The sequence below is a fragment of the Procambarus clarkii genome, chromosome 53 (assembly GCF_040958095.1).
Source record: "Procambarus clarkii isolate CNS0578487 chromosome 53, FALCON_Pclarkii_2.0, whole genome shotgun sequence".
NCBI classification, from domain to species: Eukaryota; Metazoa; Arthropoda; class Malacostraca; order Decapoda; family Cambaridae; genus Procambarus; species Procambarus clarkii.
Genome location: NC_091202.1, coordinates 5,909,724 through 5,932,383, shown reverse-complemented (window position 1 = coordinate 5,932,383; position 22,660 = coordinate 5,909,724). Strand labels below are relative to the sequence as shown.

The window sequence follows — 22,660 nt, the reverse complement described above, 5'->3', positions numbered from 1 at the left end:
CTATATTCAAGAAATTGGGAATGGAGAGTGATAAATATATACTAACATGTGTTTTATTTATGTCGCTCAGCGTGACGACAAGCTACCCTGCTGTAAACTATCTCTAATGATGCATCAAAAGGGAATAAGTGTACTTAGCTAATAGGGCACTGTATAAGTTGAAGCTTGCCGAAACTCGTGTCCCAGGCTCTAGCGTCGCAATGGCGAACACATGGTGGCTAGCTTGGCCTAGATGTCGACGCGCTTCTCTGGCCGGTCACGATGGATTACACGGAACAAATTGACAAGTTCCGGGCTGAATGTCAAGTTAATTCTTGTTGACGATTCACCACAATGTATCCTATGACACTGACACCAAACGAGTTGCTCAATTCCGCCACAAGTCTTCACACCGCACTTTGGCGACTTTCCTCTCAACTCGACGCCTCCACACGCTCTCCGATTAATATGGCGTCTCCCCCTCCCGCTCCGCGTCCCGCATTTGCTACACAAATTATTTACTACGAATAATATTATTTCTCGCAGTTGCGGCTAAAATGCTTGGATAATGACGGGTTTATAATTCAGGGGAGTTAAATATTATTATTTGCTCGTTTTACAATGGTAAACGAGCAATGGAGATGAATTTAATTCTCTCCATGGCATTCACGTGTGACGTTAAATTTATTACCAGATAACAGTTGTAACTAGAAACGCTCGATTTGGCATTATTTGGGAGTCAGGTTATCGGCAAATAATTATCACACAGAACACTGTTGTTTTCAGAGAAGCAAACTCAATTCTCTGACACACTGGATATAAATGTGTTTATTTTGGTAGAATCTGACGCAATACTGGTGTTTGGTTACGTAAGAATTCTAGCATTATTGTACAGATACAATTATTAGTTCATGTGAACTCTACGGTTGGTTAATTTTAGTTACTACAGTAATTAGTAGATTTTAGTAATAATTAATAATAATACAACAGTGTTGTATTATGTTGGAAATTTCCAACATAACTCCGGGGGGAGATTTATCGGGTCGCAGTGTAATGTTGAGTACTGACATACCCATCCCGAAGTTGGTACTAATATAAGTATATTAGTATGTTAGTACACACATAACGAATGTCCCGTATTTGTCAAGGACATTCAAGAAACTTAAGTCTTGCAGATTTCATGTTAAATGGAACATGTTATTATGAATTACCTAAAGCTAATAACTAAGAAGGCTTACAATAAACTCTGTGACTGGTGTCGCTATGACATGTAATGTTTATGTTAGTAAGTCTCAAAGTCTGTAAACTCTCAGATACTCTAGACATATAATGTTATTTATAGCCTATACAACAATTAAGAATTTAAATCACACAATTCAAATAACTGAGAATCTACTGTGATGAGAGTGTCTTGGGTCATAGTGACTTGTAATGATTTGTTACTTGACATCACACCACAGTATCATCATGGTTACTTAAATTGGATGTAAAGGGATTTACTCTTGGTCAGAGCTGTAATAGGCTTGCAGTTTCATCTTGCATTGTTGAGCAGCAGCTCTAGTGGGGCGGTTACTCGGTGGATCAGAATTACTGTCCTCGGAAACTACTGGGGAAGCTGGTTCTGGCAGACACTCTCGTTCTGCTAATTCGAGAGGTACCAACTTCTCTAAAGTTTTTAGGGTAGTGTTGCCTCGGCATAAAACTTTCACTACTCTCAGGGTACCTTGATGATCTGGATGAATGGCAACAATTTTGCCTATGGGCCACTCTGACTTTGGTCCATCACTGTCGACTAATACTAGGTCCCCTGGTTTAAGTTGCACTTTATTATAAGGACTCGAAGCTCCGTAGTGGTACTCTCGTAGAGCTGTGAGGTACTCTCGAGTTCACACCTCATTCCACCTTTCAATGACTCTTGAGAGATGTTGGTAACTTTCTACCAAGTCACTTCTGGTTACATGTGAAGGGTCGACGGGGTCCTCTTCTGCTAAAGGTATGAGAGGACTCAGCAGACCTCCATGTATCAAGTGTGAGGGACTCAGAGGTTCTCTATGTGAGAAATCATCGGACAGGTATGTTAATGGGCGGTTATTGACTCGCACCTCGATTTCTACAACAATTGTTTGGAGTTCAGAGTAACTGATTTTTTGTCTATGCAAGGTTTTTCTTAAGCACTTCTTGACAGTGCCTATCATTCGCTCGTAGAACCCACCTTACCAAGGGGCTCTTGGAGCTATAAATTTCCAGTGACATTGTCGTCTCTGCAGGACTGACTGTACTTCTGGATGATTCCAGACTTCTCGCAGACAGGCTTCTCCTGCCACAAAATTGGAACCATTGTCCGATATCATGAGTTTGGAACAAGATCTGCGAGCTGCAAATCTGCGGAAGGCTTGGATGAAGGCTTCAGCACTCATATCTGAAGTCACTTCTAAATGTACGCCCCTAGTAGTAGCACACGTAAAGAGGCAAATGTAAGCTTTCACTGGTATCTTATCTGGGTTGCCAGTGAGAAGCAAGGCTCCTGTGTAATCTACACCAGTGGTTTCAAAAGGACGAAGATGAACCACTCTTTCTTCAGGGAGTGGTGGAGGTCCTGGGTAAGGACATACTCTAGCATCGTATCTTTTGCAGATTACACAGAATTTAATAATTGACTTGACTGTCTGACGACCTTGAGTAAGCCAGTCTAAGGTCGGTGAGCGTATCTAACACTCCACCATGTAAAGTACCATATTGATGGTGATGTAAAACTAGAAGTTTGGTGATGATGTGGTGACGTGGTAGAAGAATTGGATTCTTTGTGTCCAGATCAATTTTTGCATGAAGCAAACGTCCTCCACACCTTAGTATATTATGAGTGTTGGCATCATACCAGATACCTAGAGACTTAGTTAATTTATCTGGAAGATTTTCATATTCGCTTCCATATGTCTCTTGTTGTGCACGTTTGATCCAGTAGAGAATAGGATTGGGAAACTTATGTCGAATTCCTATCTTAGCAAGAAAGTCAAACACATGTGTGGTCACTCTTAATAACTTACTTAAGTTAGAATAATTGTGAGGATCAATGGCTAAGATTCGTTGAGGTTCTGGTTCTTTCATGGGAGTGGTGATATTGGTCACTATGACTTGTGGCTTTTGTTTGGGCCACTGACCACCAACAAGCCATGAAGGTCCATTGAACCACAGCGAAGACTTGATAAGTTGTTTTAGTGTTAATCCTCGAGATAAATAATCTGCAGGATTGTCCTTAGTAGGAACATGTCTGAATTTATATCCAGCAGATAACTCATGAATTTCCCTAACACGATTACTGACGTAGGGAGTTTTATTATTGTTGTTTCTTACCCATTGTAAGACTGCTTCATTGTCTGACCACACGACAATCTCACCAAAGTGGATATTATTGAGTGTCTTAGTCAGGCAATGAGCCAATCTTACTCCCACCAGCAATGCAGTCAACTCCATTTGAGGTAAGGATCTCTTCTTAATGGGAGCTACTCTTGCTTTAGATGTGAGCAAAATTGATTGTGCACTATTAACTAAGTAGGCTACAGCGCCATACGCTTTGCCAGAGGCATCGCAGAAAACGTGCAAATTTGTGGGCAAGTTTGGTCCTGAAGCATTACGAGGAAATTTCAAAACACCTAACTGATTAAAATCCGTTGAGAGTATCTGCCATTTAGCTTGTAACTCACTTGGTAACGGATCATCCCATCCCATATGTTTCTGCCAGCACTCCTGCATTAGGAGTTTGCCCCTTATTAATATAGGACTAAGTAAGCCTAAAGGGTCAAATGGTTGACTGACAAACGAGAGTAATGTTCTCATGGTAAGGGTTGAGTTATCGGTTTGTACTGACTTGACATTCATCTCGTCAGTACTTGTGTTCCATTCCACGCCTAGAACCTTTAATTGATTGGGTACCTGATAACCTGGAAATTCTTTCTCGATTATCTGGTTTAATGATTCATTATTTGAGGCCCATGACTGTAGTGGCATATTGGCTCCTAATAACTCACGGTTAGCCTCATGGTAGATTTCTAACAAATTGGTTTGGTCGTTTGTAGTTCCCTGGAAATTGTCGAAATACAAGTTGTCACTAATGTCTGCCTTATAAGGGCTATTTGACTTCCTCAAATGTGTGTCTAATGTTGCTTGTAAAAGAAACGGGGAGGACGTCGCTCCGAATAATACTGAGGCAAAACGATACGTGATGATATCACTGTTAGGATCCAGTGGGTCCTTAATCCAGAGAAACTTAGTGTAATTACAATCCTCCTCCTGTAAACCTACTCGGAGGAAAGCTTTACTGATATCAGCAGTATAAGCGAAAACACCAGTGCGGAATCGTAACAGCACATCATGTAGCCTTTGTGTTAGGCTAGGTCCTGTTTGGAGACATTCATTCAAAGACACACTGCTTGGCTTCACTTTAGCACTACAGTTGAAGACAATACGGATAGGTGTTGTCAATGAATCTTTCACCACAGCGTGATGAGGTAAATAATGACCTATTTTCCGGTCATCGTTATCAACAACTTCGATAAATTTACTGTTGAGTTGTTGTTGGATTAGTTGATGATACATGTTCAGTTTGTCTGGCTGCTTCTGTAGTCGTGTTAATTGAGACTGCAATTGTGAGGCTGCCATAAAATAATTAACTGGAAGTTGTGGATGATTCAACTTCTATGGGAGTCTTACCCAGTATTGTTTATCTTTATAGACAACTGTATCCAGATATTGCTGGTAAGTCCACATATCATCAGGGCTTGGTTGCTCAGGGATAATACCTAAAGTGTCTAAATCCCACAGACGATGTACAGGTGTGTCAGACTCAATATCTTCAGATATTTCTCTGAAACGTAGGGGTGACTGTTCCAAGCCTAGTCACGCCACTATTATGTTGTTAGACTGTTGGTTTGTTGACGCTGGATTTTGTTGGAAAAGCACCGGTCCAGTAAGCAATTTGCCTCCAGCAGATGACAACAAATTCATTCCGTGTTGTCTGGTGCATCCCGTTATAAATTTATAATAATGATCCGCGCCTATAAGTATTCCAACATCAGTGAGGCAGTCAGAATTTATTTTGTAATCTGCTAGCCTCATGCGGTTTTGTTTAAGATATTTCGCAGTGCGAGCTAATCATGTAACCTGTAGGTCTGTAGGAAGTTTATCTACTACTACCGCTTGTATTGGACTAGTGGAAGATCCAAGTCTCACTAATACCTTAACTACTTGGTATTCACGAGGTCCACTATTAGTCAAGAAACCAGAAATATTTAACCTCACACTTTTGGCAGGTTTTAATTTTAACTGCTCTACTAACTGTTGTGTAATGAAGGTTTTCTGTGATCCTTGATCAAAAAGACCTCTAGTGTTAACTCTAGATTTCCTGTTTATTAGTCTAAGTTGAGCTGTAGGCAGAGTGGTATTATTGCCTGACTCAGTAGCAAGTACATTTATTTCTTGATGCACTTTGCAATATTGCACTGTGGTAGAATTCGTGGAATTCTCCCCAGTGGTCATGGATTGGGTAGAAGTTTTTCTACATAAGGCGTAATGATGTACACCTTGGTTGCATCTATTGCAGGAACGTAGTTGCACTACACATTTTTGGGGATCATGAGAGCCCATGCACTTGTGTATTTCCTGTAACCGTTTAATCCTAGTATTATAAGTAGGATAAACAGAGCATTGGTAGGTGGCATGTCCTTGATTACAAAACAGACACCTTCTTTCCTTGGTTGACTTGGTCTCTTTAGTAGACAAGTCATTGGTTATCTCAGAAGGAGACACCGAATAAGTACCTACATTACCACTTCTTTTTCCAGTGGATGGAGTAGTCTTAGATTTAGATTTATTAGACTTATTCAAAGTCTGTTTGGGTTTGACTGAAGTGTCAGTATTAGTTGGTTTAGGCTCAGGTTTAATTTTATCATGGGTCTTCAACCTGTTAACTGTTATTCTCAGTCCCTCGAATATTTGGTCAAGAGTGAGAAACTCGGTTTTATAGTGTGAGCAGAGCTCTGTTAAGACATTTCGAGGTAATTTCCTCTGCAAAAGTAACTTGATTGACCATTCTGAAGCTGGTATATCAACTTTAGTACCTAAGGCCTTTACTAGAGACTCTACTTCTAGTCTGAAGCTTTGAAGTGCCTCTGGTCTGCTATTTGGTGCATTTAGATCTAGCAATTGGTAATAAAGATTAGCTATACTCAACTCTTTGTTGCAATAGTTCAACTTCAACAGTTTTATAGCTTCCTCATAATTACTCTCAGTGAGAGTTAGGTTGTGTATGACCTTTTTAGCCTCTCCTTTGAGACGACTAAGCAGGTATGAGAGTTTAGAAACCTTGTCAAGAGACGATTTCTTATGTATATGAACTTCAAACGAACTCCAAAAATTGTCCCAATTTTCTGTATCCAATCCTGTAAATGTAGGTAAGTCCAAAGTAGGTAAACGAACCTCTGGTAGTTGGTTACTGCATTGAGACACGGTATTATTTGTATTGGATTTAGATTGTTTTGCTAGATTAGATAGCATGTAAAGTTTATCTTGAGTCTCCTCTTCATACTGGGAGATATCCTCTACAATTTGACTTAATTCATCAGGATCAGTTTCTATGGTATTCAGTAGAGTAATATAAGACTGACTTGTAGACTTAAAGTGATCAAATTTCAGGATCAGCTACTCTTACTGATGTCTCTAAGTGATAAGAGTCAATGGGAGTTTCTTTAGATAAGCCCTCAGAGTTGTTAATTAGTCTGGTTAAATGACCTTTAAGGCCAATATAGGTTCTCCTTAATTGCTCAGGAGTAGCCATGTTGGGCTTGGGTTCAAACTTCATTGGGATTAGTATAAGTATTACTAATGAAGCTTGGGTACTCGCTCATTAGTGGACAAGTAACATTAAATGTAGCCTAATTTAATGTGGCTAATTTATACTCTACCTCACTTGAGGTTAAATGTACCTACCTAACAACAAGTAGCTAGATATTCTGTGCATTGTCTGAACTTCACCATTAACTTTCGTCCGGTTAGCTCTTCTATATCACCATTAGATGTAATGGTGATCATCCAGCAATACACAAAATAGATACACACAAAATAATGAGTGCAAGATGAAATATTATGGAGACACTCCAATCAGAGTTATCTCAAAGTTTAATCCCACCCTGAATAGGGTCAGCACAAATGGTATAATACATACACTACTGATTAGCTTAAGCCTAGTCGTGATAATTCCTACCTAAGAAACTATAAATTTATTTAGTCTGGGCTTGTGCCAAATTCAGCACAATCACAGCCTAAATTCTACCTAATAAGATTGGTAAAGATTATTGTGGTGCAGTAATGTGAATATAATTGTGCTGTATTTTTGGGTTTTTTGGATTTTATAGTTTATAAGGGTGCACTTGCACACACAAGTGAAAACAATTATGTACAGTTAAGTTTGGCTTGCTAGCCACAGCCGTTTGTGATAGTTGATGGTGTTGATCAATTTGTCAACCACATGCAACCTAGACTCACTTGACAGGATGTACACCATCTCTGGCCAGGCTTCTGTCTATATGGTCTGGCTGTAAATTGGATATAAGTGGCATCCAATCTCACTCGTTTTTTCAGCCTGAAATTTATGTACTTAGCAGCTCTCTGGTAGTATTCTGGTGTTACTCCCCAACGATTATCTTAACTTGGCTGGCGAGGTTCCACTACCATGAATACTACCGAATTACTGATGAGCTTGAAAGAAGAAATTATGGCTTTAAGGTGCTTGATCACCTCAGCTGGATGACGAGTAGGATGGATGTCATTACCACCTAAGTATATAATGGTTAGATGGTGAGGCCACTCATCATCAGGTGTTAGTGTGGAATTGTTATAAAAGTTATGAGCTGTTGCTCCTGGTGACCTAAAGATTCTTACCTCAGTATGAGGTATAGGTCTAAGTGTTGTGGGTAATTGACTGTGTCCCACGAGTGCTACATGAGGTGAAAGTAGCAATGAATTAGTGTGACTTAGGCTAACCTATGTTACGCTGTTGGTAGACACAATTAATTAAAATGGTTAGTCTAGACTACACACAGGGATTAGTTATTACTAATTAGTATTTATAATTATAATTTATGTTTATCCTGGTTCGAAGGACCATAATGTGGGACATTTGGGGCTTGTACTCTATCTATTTAATTATTAAAGTAATGAAAACAATTACGAAGGACCACCCGCTTTTATAGTAAAGAGGGAAACTAATAAAATGTGATCATTTGAAATTCCTAGAGGAACCAGTAACTATGGATAAATACTAGAAAATATAATCACTTGAATAATTAATGGGCTGTATATAATTTAATTGAACCAAAGCCTCAAACACCTACATTGGGGGGTTATTGCTAGAACTTCATATATGTCTAGGAACTAGTGTGGTTCGTACACCAGTTAATTATGTAATAAACTAATCTTATGACCAATTAGAGAATCAATAGAGAATTTGTCACCAATAAGAACATAGATTATGAATATCAGAAATTAATGATTATAATAAACACGTGTTAAATCCAGTGCACAGTGATCAATAGTAATAATACAGTACAGATAATTTGAATAATTGAATACGGAAAAGGGTCTTAGCTTGAAGACGTTTTCCAAGCCATCAGTCATGAATCATCCTCGGAAGAATTCTTCATGGAACACTGGGAGATGAATAACACGGGAAAGTAACAGCTCAGGGAATTCTTCACACAGCAAGCTGTAAATTAAGATATATTACGTAGCAACATATTAGGCTGCTAAATATCTATATTCAAGAAATTGGGAATGGAGAGTGATAAATATATACTAACATGTGTTTTATTTATGTCGCTCGGCGTGACGACAAGCTACCCTGCTGTAAACTATCTCTAATGATGCATCAAAAGGGAATAAGTGTACTTAGCTAATAGGGCACTGTATAAGTTGAAGCTTGCCGAAACTCGCGTCCCAGGCTCTAGCGTCGCAATGGCGAACACGTGGTGGCTAGCTTGGCCTAGATGTCGACGCGCTTCTCTGGCCGGTCACGATGGATTACATGGAACAAATTGACAAGTTCCGGGCTGAATGTCAAGTTAATTCTTGTTGACGATTCACCACAATGTATCCTATGACACTGACACCAAACGAGTTGCTCAATTCCGCCACAAGTCTTCACACCGCACTTTGGCGACTTTCCTCTCAACTCGACGCCTCCACACGCTCTCCGATTAATATGGCGTCTCCCCCTCCCCGCTCCGCGTCCCGCATTTGCTACACAAATTATTTACTACGAATAATATTATTTCTCGCAGTTGCGGCTAAAATGCTTGGATAATGACGGGTTTATAATTCAGGGGAGTTAAATATTATTATTTGCTCGTTTTACGATGGTAAACGAGCAATGGAGATGAATTTAATTCTCTCCATGGCATTCATGTGTGACGTTAAATTTATTACCAGATAACAGTTGTAACTAGAAACGCTCGATTTGGCATTATTTGGGAGTCAGGTTATCCGCAAATAATTATCACACAGAACACTGTTGTTTTCAGAGTATCAAACTCAATTCTCTGACACACTGGATATAAATGTGTTTATTTTGGTAGAATCTGACGCAATACTGGTGTTTGGTTACGTAAGAATTCTAGCATTATTGTACAGATACAATTATTAGTTCATGCGAACTCTACGGTTGGTTAATTTTAGTTACTACAGTAATTAGTAGAATTTAGTAATAATTAATAATAATACAACAGTGTTGTATTATGTTGGAAATTTCCAACAGCAGTGTAATTTGGTGTTAGTTGGCTGTTGATAGATAACTTGGTTTGTTTCATGTATAATCGCCGATAATCGACAGATACCGTGACAACAAATGATCGGATATGAAACAAATGAAGCAATCAATCAATAGCCAACTGGTTCTAAATTACACTAGCTTGGAGAACACGACGGAACACTCAACATGCTGCCTCAGCCATCATGGGACCGTCGCCACGTCATTAATGCTATGCCTCTGAACTCACTAGAATGATTGTGTGATTATAATTAAACTGTATTTCTAGAGTTTATTGTCTTTTGAGTAGTAACTTGGAAACACAAGTGTTGTCAAGTCAAGGAACGAGAGTTGCCTATTAAACCTGCTCTTAATGTGTTAATGATTCTCCTTTTCTCGAGTTTATATTTCTTTAATGCATTTGTTATTATGGGTATAATATTAAATTATATTTAAATTTGATATTATGGGTATAATATTAAATATTTTTTAGCAATACTATTTCTAACTCATCTATGCTTGTAACATATAAGTGATTTGATTTGAATTATACACTGCATCTAGTATGTGGGAATATTTTGGGGTAAAGACTATTAATTTATTGAGTTACATCTGAATTTTGTCTCTCAGTTCTTCCCCAATACCAATACCTAACTTCACCACCACCATCCGTCTCCACAGCTCTGGGTGCTGGTGCTGTCTAGTTTGGTGCTAACTTCCGCCTTCACCTGGATTGTACTCAGAGGCACTCACTTTCTTCACATAAGGTTAGTTCTCCTTAGCTTTCCACAAACACATAACTAATCCCGCCTTCATCATGGAAGGTTAGAACTCTTCTCTGTGCAACAGCACAGAGAAAAGTATCTCTGTGTGCAACAGCAATATCTGTGCTGTTGCACACAAGGTATAATTACACAAGGAGTATGCAGACAAGGAGTCACAATAACGTGGCTGAAATATGTTGACCAAACCAAACACTTGAAAGTGAAGGGACGACGACGTTTCGGTCCGTCCTGGACCATTCTCAAGTAGATTGTGATGACCGAATGTTATATATGTTGTTATAGATTCAGCTACTCGGAACAAGTTCCAAGTAGCACAGGCTATGATAAGCCCGTAGCTTACCTGGCACAGGAGCGGGGCAAGTAGCACGGGCTATGGATGACTGATTGATGAAGATTAAGCCACCCAAAAGGTGGCACGGGCATGAATAGCCCGTAATGATGACTGATGAAGATTAAGCCACCCAAAAGGTGGCACGGGCATGAATAGCCCATAAGTGGTGGCCCTTTTGAGCCATTACCAGTATCAATAGATGATACTGGAGATCTGTGGAGGTGCAACTGCACCCTGTGTGACGGGAGATGCCTCCCGTGATGATGACTGATTGATTGATGAAGATTAAGCCACCCAAGAGGTGGCACGGGCATGAATAGCCCATAAGTGGTACAATTTTTTTTCTCAGTATTCTGAGGTTGCATTTAACCATCAAGCTGTTATCGCGGGGGGAGGATACTGCTTCACAGTCTTTATGAGGGTGTCCAGCTGCTGGACACCTTTGTTGACCAGGAGAGTGGCTGTGTATGATGACTGAATGTTGTCGTTGTTTAAGATTCGCTACTCAGAACGATAAGTTCCAGTAGCACGGGCTATGGTGAGCCCGTAAGTGGAGGCTCTTTTGAGCCGTTATCTGTATCAGTGGCTGATACTAGAGATGTGGCGATGGATGGGGGTCTTCATGATGGTTTTCAGCCTGGAGGGCTGGCTATACTAGTTATGGAGCTGGTGGGGTTAGTGTAGACCTCTAGGTTTTCCGTTTTTTCTTTGCCTGCGACTTTGGCTGAGCAGTGCTGTCGTTAGAGTTTGGTGATGTGGCCCCCATGAGGAAGTCTTGAACCGTGTCGTTGTTGTGATGCGGCGGTGGAGCTCCTACTTCCTCGTCTGAGGAGTCCGTAACCTCCGTAGTGGACGTTTTTGTCTTTCGCCTCGCAGCCTTAGGTAGGTTTAGGTGTCGTTGATTGGTGGTTGTAGCTATTTCAGGAGCGCTGGTGGTGCTGTTATCGTTTGTAGACAGCACGTCTGCTAGCGCGGCTGCTGAGATAGTGATGGTAGGAGTGTTGGGAGCTGGAGAAGGAATTACCTCTGTTTGTGTCGCCCGTTCTGGGCGACACAAACGGGCGGTTCTGGTTCTGGAGTCGGTGTTGAAGTTGACCACCTGATCTTCCTGGTGGTAGTCTCCGGAGTAGTAGAGGAGGTAGTGAGATTTACGCTAGTGGCTATGATGACACTATATAACTTGAGAAAGGCTGTTGGTCTGGACGGAATCTCACCATGGGTATTGAAAGAGTGTGCAGAAGAATTTTGCTTGCCACTCTCCATAGTGTATAGTAGGTCACTGGAGACAGGAGACCTACCAGAAATATGGAAGACGGCTAATACAGTCCCAATACAAAAAGAGTGACAAACAAGAGACACTGAACAACAGGCCAGTGTCCTTAACTTGTATACCATGCAAGCTGATGGAGAAGATCGTGAGAAAACCTAGTAACACATCTGGAGAGAAGGGACTTCGTGACAAACCATCAACATGGGTTCAGGGAGGGCAAATCTTGCCTTACTGGTTTAATAGAATTCTACGATCTTGTGATCGTGATGAGAGCTGTGAGACTTAGTAGTAATAGGCATCCATCAGTCTCAGGAGACTATGGAGTTGCACTCTGGTTGTTGATCTGGAGTGGCCTCTCCAGGGCACAAAGCCAAGATAGGTTGATACAGGGGAGAAGCTGTTACCCATGCAGCAGGTTCCCCCTCTTCATGGCGCCGAAAGTCTTCAATGGAAAGGTAAACGCCAATACAGTTGGTTCCAGCGCCGTCATAGGGACTGTCAAAACGAGGTTGAAGGCTACAACACACATATCTTCGTATTTGGTGATAATTAATTCATCGTTAAACACTTGACATTTTGAAGATCATATCATGGCCTAGGTCATGGTATGCTTACTCATAATATCCTTGGTTTAATTTAATTATTAAAGATGAATTCACTTGGGAAGTGATAATGTAACGTGATATGCCCAATATCTTAATTAACCCTTAAACTGCTCCAGTCCTTATCAAACAATAGATCGACAATGTTCCTGTCGTTTATTAACGATTTATTGGTACATTGAGGTTTAATAAAGGCAAACTGAGCATACTGGTTCCCTATTATGTTAACATAGGTGTTCCCCTAATCACGTATATAGTTGATACTGTTGGAGTTGAAAGAAATTCGTCTCTTTTCCGCAGAGTTCAAGCAATCATCGTATTGACACATTCGTTGTAATATGTCGTCTAGTTTAATGATATTCCTTAAACATCTAATGTCACATGGAAGATCACAAGACTCAATTTGTTTTTCGTAGCCCTGTTCAGACGTTGGATTGTAGTACCTGGAAATTTTCCTACGTTTGTTGCATTTAGACAGGACATTTTTCACATATTTGAGGAGTGGGACCAAGGAAAATCGTCCGAAACACACCATATATGCGGGAAAGTGAATGTAATGTTTCTCTTGTTCGTGGGTTCTGTTTTAGTGTCGTCTTATAGACATGTGCTGCTGGCCCTGATGGATTGGTTCAGCTTGTCTGAAGTTTCAGCAATTAGAGACTATAATAATAGCCTTAATATTTGTTTATTGTAGTCCATAGCGTAATCAGTGATAAGATCCGGGATTATATTAATATTATTTTCATTTCATCCTGTTATACTGTTGAATAACTACAGCAAATCAAAAGAATGTTGTGTATTACTGGAACCTTGTGATTGCAAGGTAGAAAATTATGTAAAGTTTCATGACTACATGCATGATGGAACATGAATGCTTTCAGTACGCAAGAGAAGAGCCAGCACCTGCATATTTTCCTCTTGCGTTAGGATATGACAGGGAAAGAATTATTTTATATATTTATTAGTTCACCGCTATGCGTTACCCTTACGTTATCATGCCTAAACTGAACTATATTAATAGTAATTCTAGTATGTTGGTTAAATTACTGTAGTTTCTTACTAATTAACAATTTGGGGACACCTTTAATTGGATACCCAGGTTCGTCCACCCACTTTGTCCCACAAACAATGGGTTTGAGTTGCAGGTAAGTGCTTTAATTGTTTAAATTATATATATTAAGACATAAAAATGAAAACAAAATTGTCTTGTGAGTAATAAAGACCTCCTCACAGAGCTTGCAAGTCAGGGGTCGTGATGGAGGAAAGACACGCACTTGATGGAATAACGACGGGGGAAGAAACACCAGACGAAGAGGTGGAGGAAGAGGAAAAAGATGAAGGCGTTCTTGACACTGCAAAAAAGTCTGTCTGGTGGGCTAGTTCCCTTCTTCTTGGTCAACGTAGGTGTATTTGTCTATGTTTGTTAGTGTATACTTACTCATATTTGTCCCTAGTCAGTGTATGCATACTCAAATGTGTCCTTGGTCAGTGAATACTTACTCATATTTGTCCTTGGTCAGTGTATACTATCAGGAGGAGCTGGTTGGAGATTTAATCCCAAAAGGGCTGGTTGTTGCACTAGACTGTTACTTGCATACAGGCAGACAGAGTCCCCAACCATTCCCTGATGGAACAACAGCCGACCTCGACAGCCACACTCCAACTACCGTCGGTCGATCACTGGAGTGCTTGCAATTTACCCCGAAGATCACCCTGTTCACATCTTGATCTTGGAGAAGAATTCAGCGTCACCTATTTAGGGGTGCGGCTCCAAAACTGGCCTCTATGTCTTCAGTACACACCCTACTCGAGCCACCATGACTCCAAACTCTCTCCTTGTTCGGAATGATATCCTAAATTCCCTTTTCGTGATTTAGTATCTACAGCCACCCTATCCACAGCCGTGACCTTTTCTCTCTCTCTCTCACTTCTGGGAAACCTCACCAGGACAAGAGCAAAGACCATCTATTAACAAACATTAATACATAAAACGTACATAATAAAATATATATAATATACAATACTACCACACAACACTCTAAGCTGCTATAACCAGATAGCCCTCCAATATTATATCCTGGCTTCACCAACTATCTATATCAGGTAGCTGCACACCTCTTGCTTCACAACCTACTACCCCCACACTGATTGGGGCTGAAATACCTGGCACAGCAATAATGTATCTTCAACCATAAAAGTATATGAAACTCTGCTTGGGGATGAAATACCTGGAACATCTACATAAGTATCCCCAAACAAAAGAAGAAATCAATCTCTCACCTTTCACTGCATCTTACATGCCATTAAGCATTCAAGCACTCCCCTTATACATTAATGTGTCCACATGCTCCTCTGTTCTGCTCCTACAGGCTCACTACCAGTGCATATATCTAGGTTCTCCAGAAATCAGGACAGGCACTTCTCAAGTTCTCCCAATCTGCTGCACAATGAAGTCCTACTCCAACATAAGTGACGCTCCTCCACTGGCTCCACAAAGAAATGTGTAGCTCCCCTACACTGCTTGAAGTTCAACTCCTCACCATGGAGCTCTGCTCTGCCTCAGAGTTCAGCATACACTTCTTCTCCAGCCTTGAAGTTCCTCCATTAACTTCTTCCCACACAAACCTGCAATTCCATTACCATGCCAATAAAATATTTTTCCCAACAAAACATAAGCAATAAACCAATATCTCAGCATTAAATCTTGCCCTCCGACACCACACTGTGCCGTCCAACTGTCGTGGGTATTCCTCCATCCTGAACAAGTCCAAGCTGGAAGCATGTCTGGACACGCAGCTGGGAACTCTGCCCCAGCTGCGACGCTGGCGGTCTCCGCCCATCAGTCGCCCCTTGACCTCCATCGAGAGAGGGTGTATCACTCCTCCCTCTTGCATGTTCTCTTGAATCTAACTGCTTATGTTAGCTCGCTGGCTCAATACATTATCTACTCTATACACACACATATGTTCACTATGATTGTTGGGCACCAGATCAAACATTGATAGCTAATCTAACGACTGATTAAACATGCTTACCTCAGAGATCTATGAAGTGAGCTCTCAACATGACGCTCACTCAGGTCGCCCACAAAAATTGCTTTAAGACTGCTTCACAAGGCTTCCTTCAGTCCTGACATGAGTACACAGAGTCGCCCGGCAGGCTTCACACAGAAACACCTGCCTACTTCCTTCCTCTTGCAGGAACACATGATTAGAGTTCCACACAGGCACGACCAAACACCCGCTTCCAGGTTTCCTCTAATATATTCAAATCACAGAAAAATGGTGTACGATGTCCCCAACAGCTTCCTCACTTGAAAACAAGTAGCCTTCACTTCACCGCTAACACAGGGCACTATAATCTTCCTTATTTCAGAAGATCAACAAAGTACAACCATCCCTGACGATTGCTGTAACTCAAATAACGTCACGACGTCATGCTAGCGTCATGTCACGTCACCAAAATATCGACGTCTCATGCCATGTCACTTTTATCAGACGCTCGTCCTTCGCTCGTATTCCTAAATTACTCACTGATGTTTATTATACATTTTCTTCCTCTGACCTCTTAATCTCAGGTCCGGAAAGCAGAATAACTCTCACTGGGTAGACTCGTTCCACTAGGCTACATGGGGTCATAACACTCCCTTCCCCTCCCCATATTTTTGAGAATTGTTCTCAGTGGCTAGGCTTGTCACAATGCGTCAGCCACCACATTATCTCATCCTCTTAAATGTCTTGTCTTTAGATTATATTCTTAAAGTAACAGGAACCACCTGGTTAACCTCTGATTCGCGTGCTCCATCTTGCTCAGGAACACCAGGGGGTTATGATCTGTATACACATCACTTTGTGCCCCCCCTCCACTTACGTATACCTCAAAATGCTTTAATGCCAGGACCAATGCCAATGTCTTATTCTCGACGGTACTGTATGATCTCTGATGCTTGACAAACCTCTTCAAAAAAAGACACAAGGCTTTAAATTTCATCGTTCTGCTGTGTCAATACAGCTCAGGCCCCAACATCACTGGCATCCACAAACAACGCAAACGGTGCTCCAAAATCCGGCGATACTACCACAGGCACCTAAGTCAATAATATCTTGGTTTTCTCAAACGCCTCTTGCGCTAATCCATTCCATTCCCACTTCTTATTCTTAGACAACAAACTTGTCATAGGAGCGGCTACAGTGGAAAAATTCTTACAGAACTTCCTATTTCCGATCATTCCCAAGTACCTCAACAACTCTTTCTTTCCTTTGGGTACCGGGAAATTATCGATTGCTTCACCTTTCGATCGCACTGGAGCAACTTCACATTGTCCTACCACATAACTTAGGTACTCCAGTCGGGCTCTTCCGAACTCACTCTTCGCCAAGTTAAATGTCATATTGGCCCCTCTCTAATCGGCCGAACAAATCCAGTAGTCTATCTACATGCTCTCTCCAGGAGTCTGCAAATACAACAATGTCGTCAATGTACACTGCACAACCCACTGCACCTTGCAACTCCTGGTTCATCACCCGTTGGAAGCACGGTCTTCCTCTAAGTGACCCAATTTCATTTTCACCTTGGTTAGGCTTTCCTTGTTGGACACCGTCGCTCCATTAGCCCTCTCATAAAATAATGTCTTCCTCCTCCGTTTCCTCTTCTTGCATTCCACACGTCAAGAGAGATATTTATTGTCTGTACCTTCTCTGTCATCCTCATACTTCAGTTCGTCGTCCTTACTCTTCAGTCTGTAGCTATCATACTTCACTCTCTCGTCATCATACTTCACTCTCTCGTCATCATTCTTCTCTCTCTCGTCATCATTCTTCTCTCTCTCGTCATCATTCTTCACTCTCTCGCCTTCGTCGACGATCCCTTCTTTCATCTCTACATAAATTTGTGACTTCATCTTCTCCGACTTCCGTCGAACCTTTGAATTTCTTCTACTCCTCCATGCTCGCATTATCGTTATCTTTCTCTTCTCCCGTTTTGCTCTACTTCACAACCTTAATTATTCTCCTTCAATTCTTCCTCGTTCCCTCTAAACTCCCTTCAACCATCCCTGATAACTGTTGTAACTCAAGTAATGTCACGACGTCATGCTAGCCTCACGTCATGTTGTCAAAAATAGTCATTTCATTCCATGTCACCTTTATCAGAGGTGCATCCTCTGCTCGTATTCTTAAATTACTCAATGACGTTTATTATATATTTTCGTCCTGACCCCTTAATCTCAGGTCCGGAAAGTAGAATAACACTCACTGGGTAGTTCCACCAGGATACATGGGGTCATAATAATACTTACTCATATTTGTCCTTGGTCAGTGAATACTTACTCATATTTGTCCTTGGTCAGTGAATACTTACTTATATTTGTCCTTGGTCAGTGTATAGTTACTCATATTTGTCCTTGGTCAGTGTATAGTTACTCATATTTGTCCTTTGTCAGTGTATAGTTACTCATATCTGTCCTTTGTCAGTGTATAGTTACTCATATTTATCCTTGGTCAGTGAATACTTACTCATATTTGTCCTTGGTCAGTGAATACTTACTCATATTTGTCCTTGGTCAGTGAATACTTACTCATATTTGTTCTTCGTCAGTGTATGCTAATTCATACATGTCCTTGGTCAGTGAGTACTCATACTTGTCCTTGATCAGTGTAAGCTTACTCATACTTGCTCTTTGTCAGTGTATGCTTACTCATAATTCTTCTTGGTCAATGTATGCATACTTATACTTGTCCTTGTCTTTGTATACTTACTCATACTTGTCCTAGGTCAGTGTGTGCTTACTCATACTTGTTCTTGGTCGGTGTATGTTTACTCATACTTTTCCTTGGTCAGTGTATAGTTACTCATACATGTCCTTAGTCAGGCTATGTTTTAAACTGCTAATTTCGTTTTGTATTTTTCCATTCTTATTAAGAATGAAGCACATAATTACTATCTTTCGTACTGCGAGGCTCTTGCAGCTGTTCTTCTCTAACTCTGCTATGTTAAGAAATAACTAACGCTCGACCCAGCACTAACTGCTATGTTACCAAGTAACTAACACTCGACTCAGCCCTAACTCTGTTATGTTACCAAGTAATTAACACTCGTTGATGTTTCATGAACATTTTGAATATAAAACGAGAGTTTATGTTCCTCTTTCAACAGGATATTATTAAATTGATATCTAGGACATTTTCCATTTACTTACTTTTTGTCTTGATTATTTCTATACTATTCCATTTACGCATATTCTGGAATAGATGAAAGCAAATTAGTTGGTATCAAATCTTGGGAGTGAATAAAGCATACCAAAGTTTTAGTCCGACTCTGCATATAACATCACAAATATAAGTAAAATTATTATTTATAACAATATAAATATGTAATTAATTATTATTCAGTGGGCACTGAGCTAACACAACCTATGTTAGGATAACACCTGGCAACGGGCACACTTCATCAATAATATATATACCTGGAAAGTCACTAGATCTTATATTGGCCTTCTGTTTCATCGTGCTTACAAATCATATTATGGTGCAGTTCTGTAAAGTTGGTGCAAGTCGCTGGAAGTTATACAAATCTCCTGATGACTCTACTTCAATAATAAATCACTGGTAATCTAAATGGTCACCCATTTTGCACAGGAACTTACATACGTAAATATATTTTTTTTATTCAAGTGTCGTCATATCTCAGTTTTTTACTGTACACACGACATCTTGTTATTATATGTTTCTCATGAGGAACATACAAGCTTATAGTTCTTCATCTGGGACATGGAACTCAGGGATAAGTTCCACAAATATGACACTTGTTCCTCATCAGCGAATGTGGACTTTCACCATAGTCTCCAAAATATCTGGGCTCTCTTCAGGGACTGAACTCAGTCTCACCACGACTGGTGCCACTAATCTCGCCATCACTACTCCCGGTGCCATATAGGAAGCCAAGGTGGATGATCAGCTCTCTTGAACATTCTAACTTTGGCAACCGCTCATACTATTCATGTTCAGTCCGCCTGCCACTTTAACAATTAGCGAATCCATTAACAGGAGGAGTGTGATCAGAGTATATCCGTTCTCTTCAAGTGCCAATATGTAAGAGAGGTTTTAAACTAGCGGCAGGAACTTACCCTATGAAATCCTGACATTCCAGGCTGCTCCGATTGCTTACAGAGGAGCTCATCCTATGACGTCACGATTGAACATAATCCCTAGATCTTCCAGAAACTCTGGTTGTCCTCTCTGTTTTAAGATAAAGTAGAATCCTTCCCAAATACATTTTCAACTACTCATGTATACTTTCGTCAATAAAAAATAAACGAGTTTGTCCTGAAGGTCGATAAAGAAAAGGGAAAATCTAACAAGAAGATAGGTGATTACCATAGAGAAATGAGGAACCATAAAACTAGTTAGTAATGTTATGAAAGAGATAAGAAAATACAAAACATACTATGACGTACACACAGGGCAGGCAAAAACTAATTTTAAAAGTTTTTAAATATATCAAATATTAGGGGGGGGGGGGGAAACTGGGTAATTGTAAATTAATACAGTGCAGGTAACTAATAATGATTAAGAAGTAGGTGATAATTGGTGCGGGAGTCGTTGAGGACAGTCCTCTAGGCCCCCCTCCACGACAGTCTCCGGCTTGGAATCCCTGTGGCTTCTTTTACCAATTTCGAGGTCAACTCCGAAGCTGGAGCCGCTAAGGAAGTTCATTGTTGTCTTCAACCTCATTCAACCTTCGTCCTCGTTCGTAGTAGTGTCAAGTACGCCTACGCGTGTCCGTTTTGCCTTTTTCGAGAGACACGTGTAGGCGTACCTGTTTTTCGTTAAAGTTTTGAGGGGACACGCGTAGACGTACCTGTTTTTCGTTACAGTTTTGAGGGGGGGGACACACATAGGCGTACACTCATACACATAGGGGACACTCGTAGTCATAGCAGTTTTTCGTTACCCCAGCGGGTGATTGCCTTATAGTCCATAAAATTTCGCTCAGGGGATTAAAAGGTCCCTCATAGTCATACATGTTTTTCGTCACCCCAGTGACCCATGCACAGGCATCGCTAATGGTCAATGACGTCACCAGCTAGCCGCTCAGCGTTCCTGCACAGGCACGATCAAGGGGATTAAAAAGTCGGTCTATGAGTCGTGTGTTTTGCAATGCAACAGTAACCCTGAAACCTAATGTAAAATACCATCATCCCAAGTCTATTTTAAATTTCATATTTACTTCCAACCATCGGCCATCACATGTAGCAAAAGGGGGAGCAACACAGAGCAAGAACTATCATGTATCTCAGCGTTCTCGCATTGTTACCAAACCAGTATTACCTAGGTCTATTTCAACCTCATTGCATAGTAGGCCAAGAACTGCGTTCTGGCTACTAGGTACAATATATATACATATATATATATATATATATATATATATATATATATATATATATATATATATATATATATATATATATATATATATATGTCGTACCTAGTAGCCAGAACGCACTTCTCAGCCTACTATGCAAGGCCCGATTTGCCTAATAAGCCAAGTTTTCCTGAATTAATATATTTTCTCTATTTTTTTTCTTATCAAATGATAAAGCTACCCATTTCATTATGTATGAGGTCAATTTTTTTTATTGGAGTTAAAATTAACGAAGATATATGACTGAACCTAACCAACCCTACCTAACCTAACCTAACCTATCTTTATAGGTTAGGTCAGGTTAGGTAGCCGAAAAAGTTAGGTTAGGTTAGGTTAGGTAGGTTAGGTAGTCGAAAAACAATTAATTCATGAAAACTTGGCTTATTAGGCAAATCGGGCCTTGCATAGTAGGCTCAGAAGTACGTTCTGGCTACTAGGTACGACATATATATATATATAATATATATATATATATATATAATATATATATATATATATATATATATATATATATATATATATATATATATATATATATATATATATATATATATATATATATATATATATATGTCGTACCTAGTAGCCAGAACGCACTTCTCAGCCTACTATGCAAGGCCCAATTTGCCTAGTAAGCCAAGTTTTCATGAATTAATTGTTTTTCGACTACCTAACCTACCTAACCTAACCTAACCTAACTTTTTCGGCCAGCTAACCTAACCTAACGTATAAAGATAGGTTAGGTTATGTTAGGTAGGGTTGGTTAGGTTCGGTCAATTATCTACGTAAATTTTAACTCCAATAAAAAAAAATTTTCCTCATACATAATGAAATGGGTAGCTTTATCATTTCATAAGAAAAAAATTAGAGAAAATATATTAATTCAGGAAAACTTGGCTTATTAGGCAAATCGGGCCGGGTCTCTTCAGAAGAGACAACTAACACAACACCTATACCCCCTATTAGACTATTTTACAGGAACTTCTTTTCCACAGCTCATAAAACGGAGGAAAGGGTCCTGAAAGATATTGTTAATAGAAACGTTATCCCTACAGACAAAAATCAGAGGATACAACTGACGATTTACTATAAAACCAGAAAAACGGCCAGCCTACTCATGAGAAACTCTCCAGACACAAAACAGAACGCTTTAAAAGAGACTAACGTCGTCTATGCCTTCAAATGCCCACTTGGGGACTGTAAGCTCCAAAAAACCCAGTATATAGGCAAGACAACAACATCTCTTTCTAGGCGTTTAACGATGCATAAGCAACAGGGCTCAATTAAGGAACATATAATCTCTTCCCACAACCAAACCATCGCCAGAGAAATCCTAGTAAACAACACAGAAATCATCGATAGATACAGCGATAGCAGGCGGCTTGACGTTTGCGAGGCACTACACATCAAGAAGTCAACACCAGCAATCAACAGCCAATTATTGCACAACTATATTCTACCCACCTCAAGACTCCGCTC

At 40.2% G+C, this 22,660-nt stretch overlaps 1 protein-coding gene across 1 annotated transcript in view; it reads left to right on the top strand.

Annotated features, from left to right (window-relative positions):
• LOC123747725 (glutamate receptor ionotropic, kainate glr-3-like) overlaps positions 1-22,660 on the top strand; it is an 84,380-nt gene that overhangs the window by 6,789 nt on the left and 54,931 nt on the right. Inside the window, exons 4-5 of the mRNA XM_069304695.1 lie at positions 10,454-10,539; positions 13,994-14,160. Of these exons, the coding sequence (XP_069160796.1) occupies positions 10,454-10,539; positions 13,994-14,160 (253 nt within the window). The remainder of the gene's footprint in view (positions 1-10,453; positions 10,540-13,993; positions 14,161-22,660) is intronic.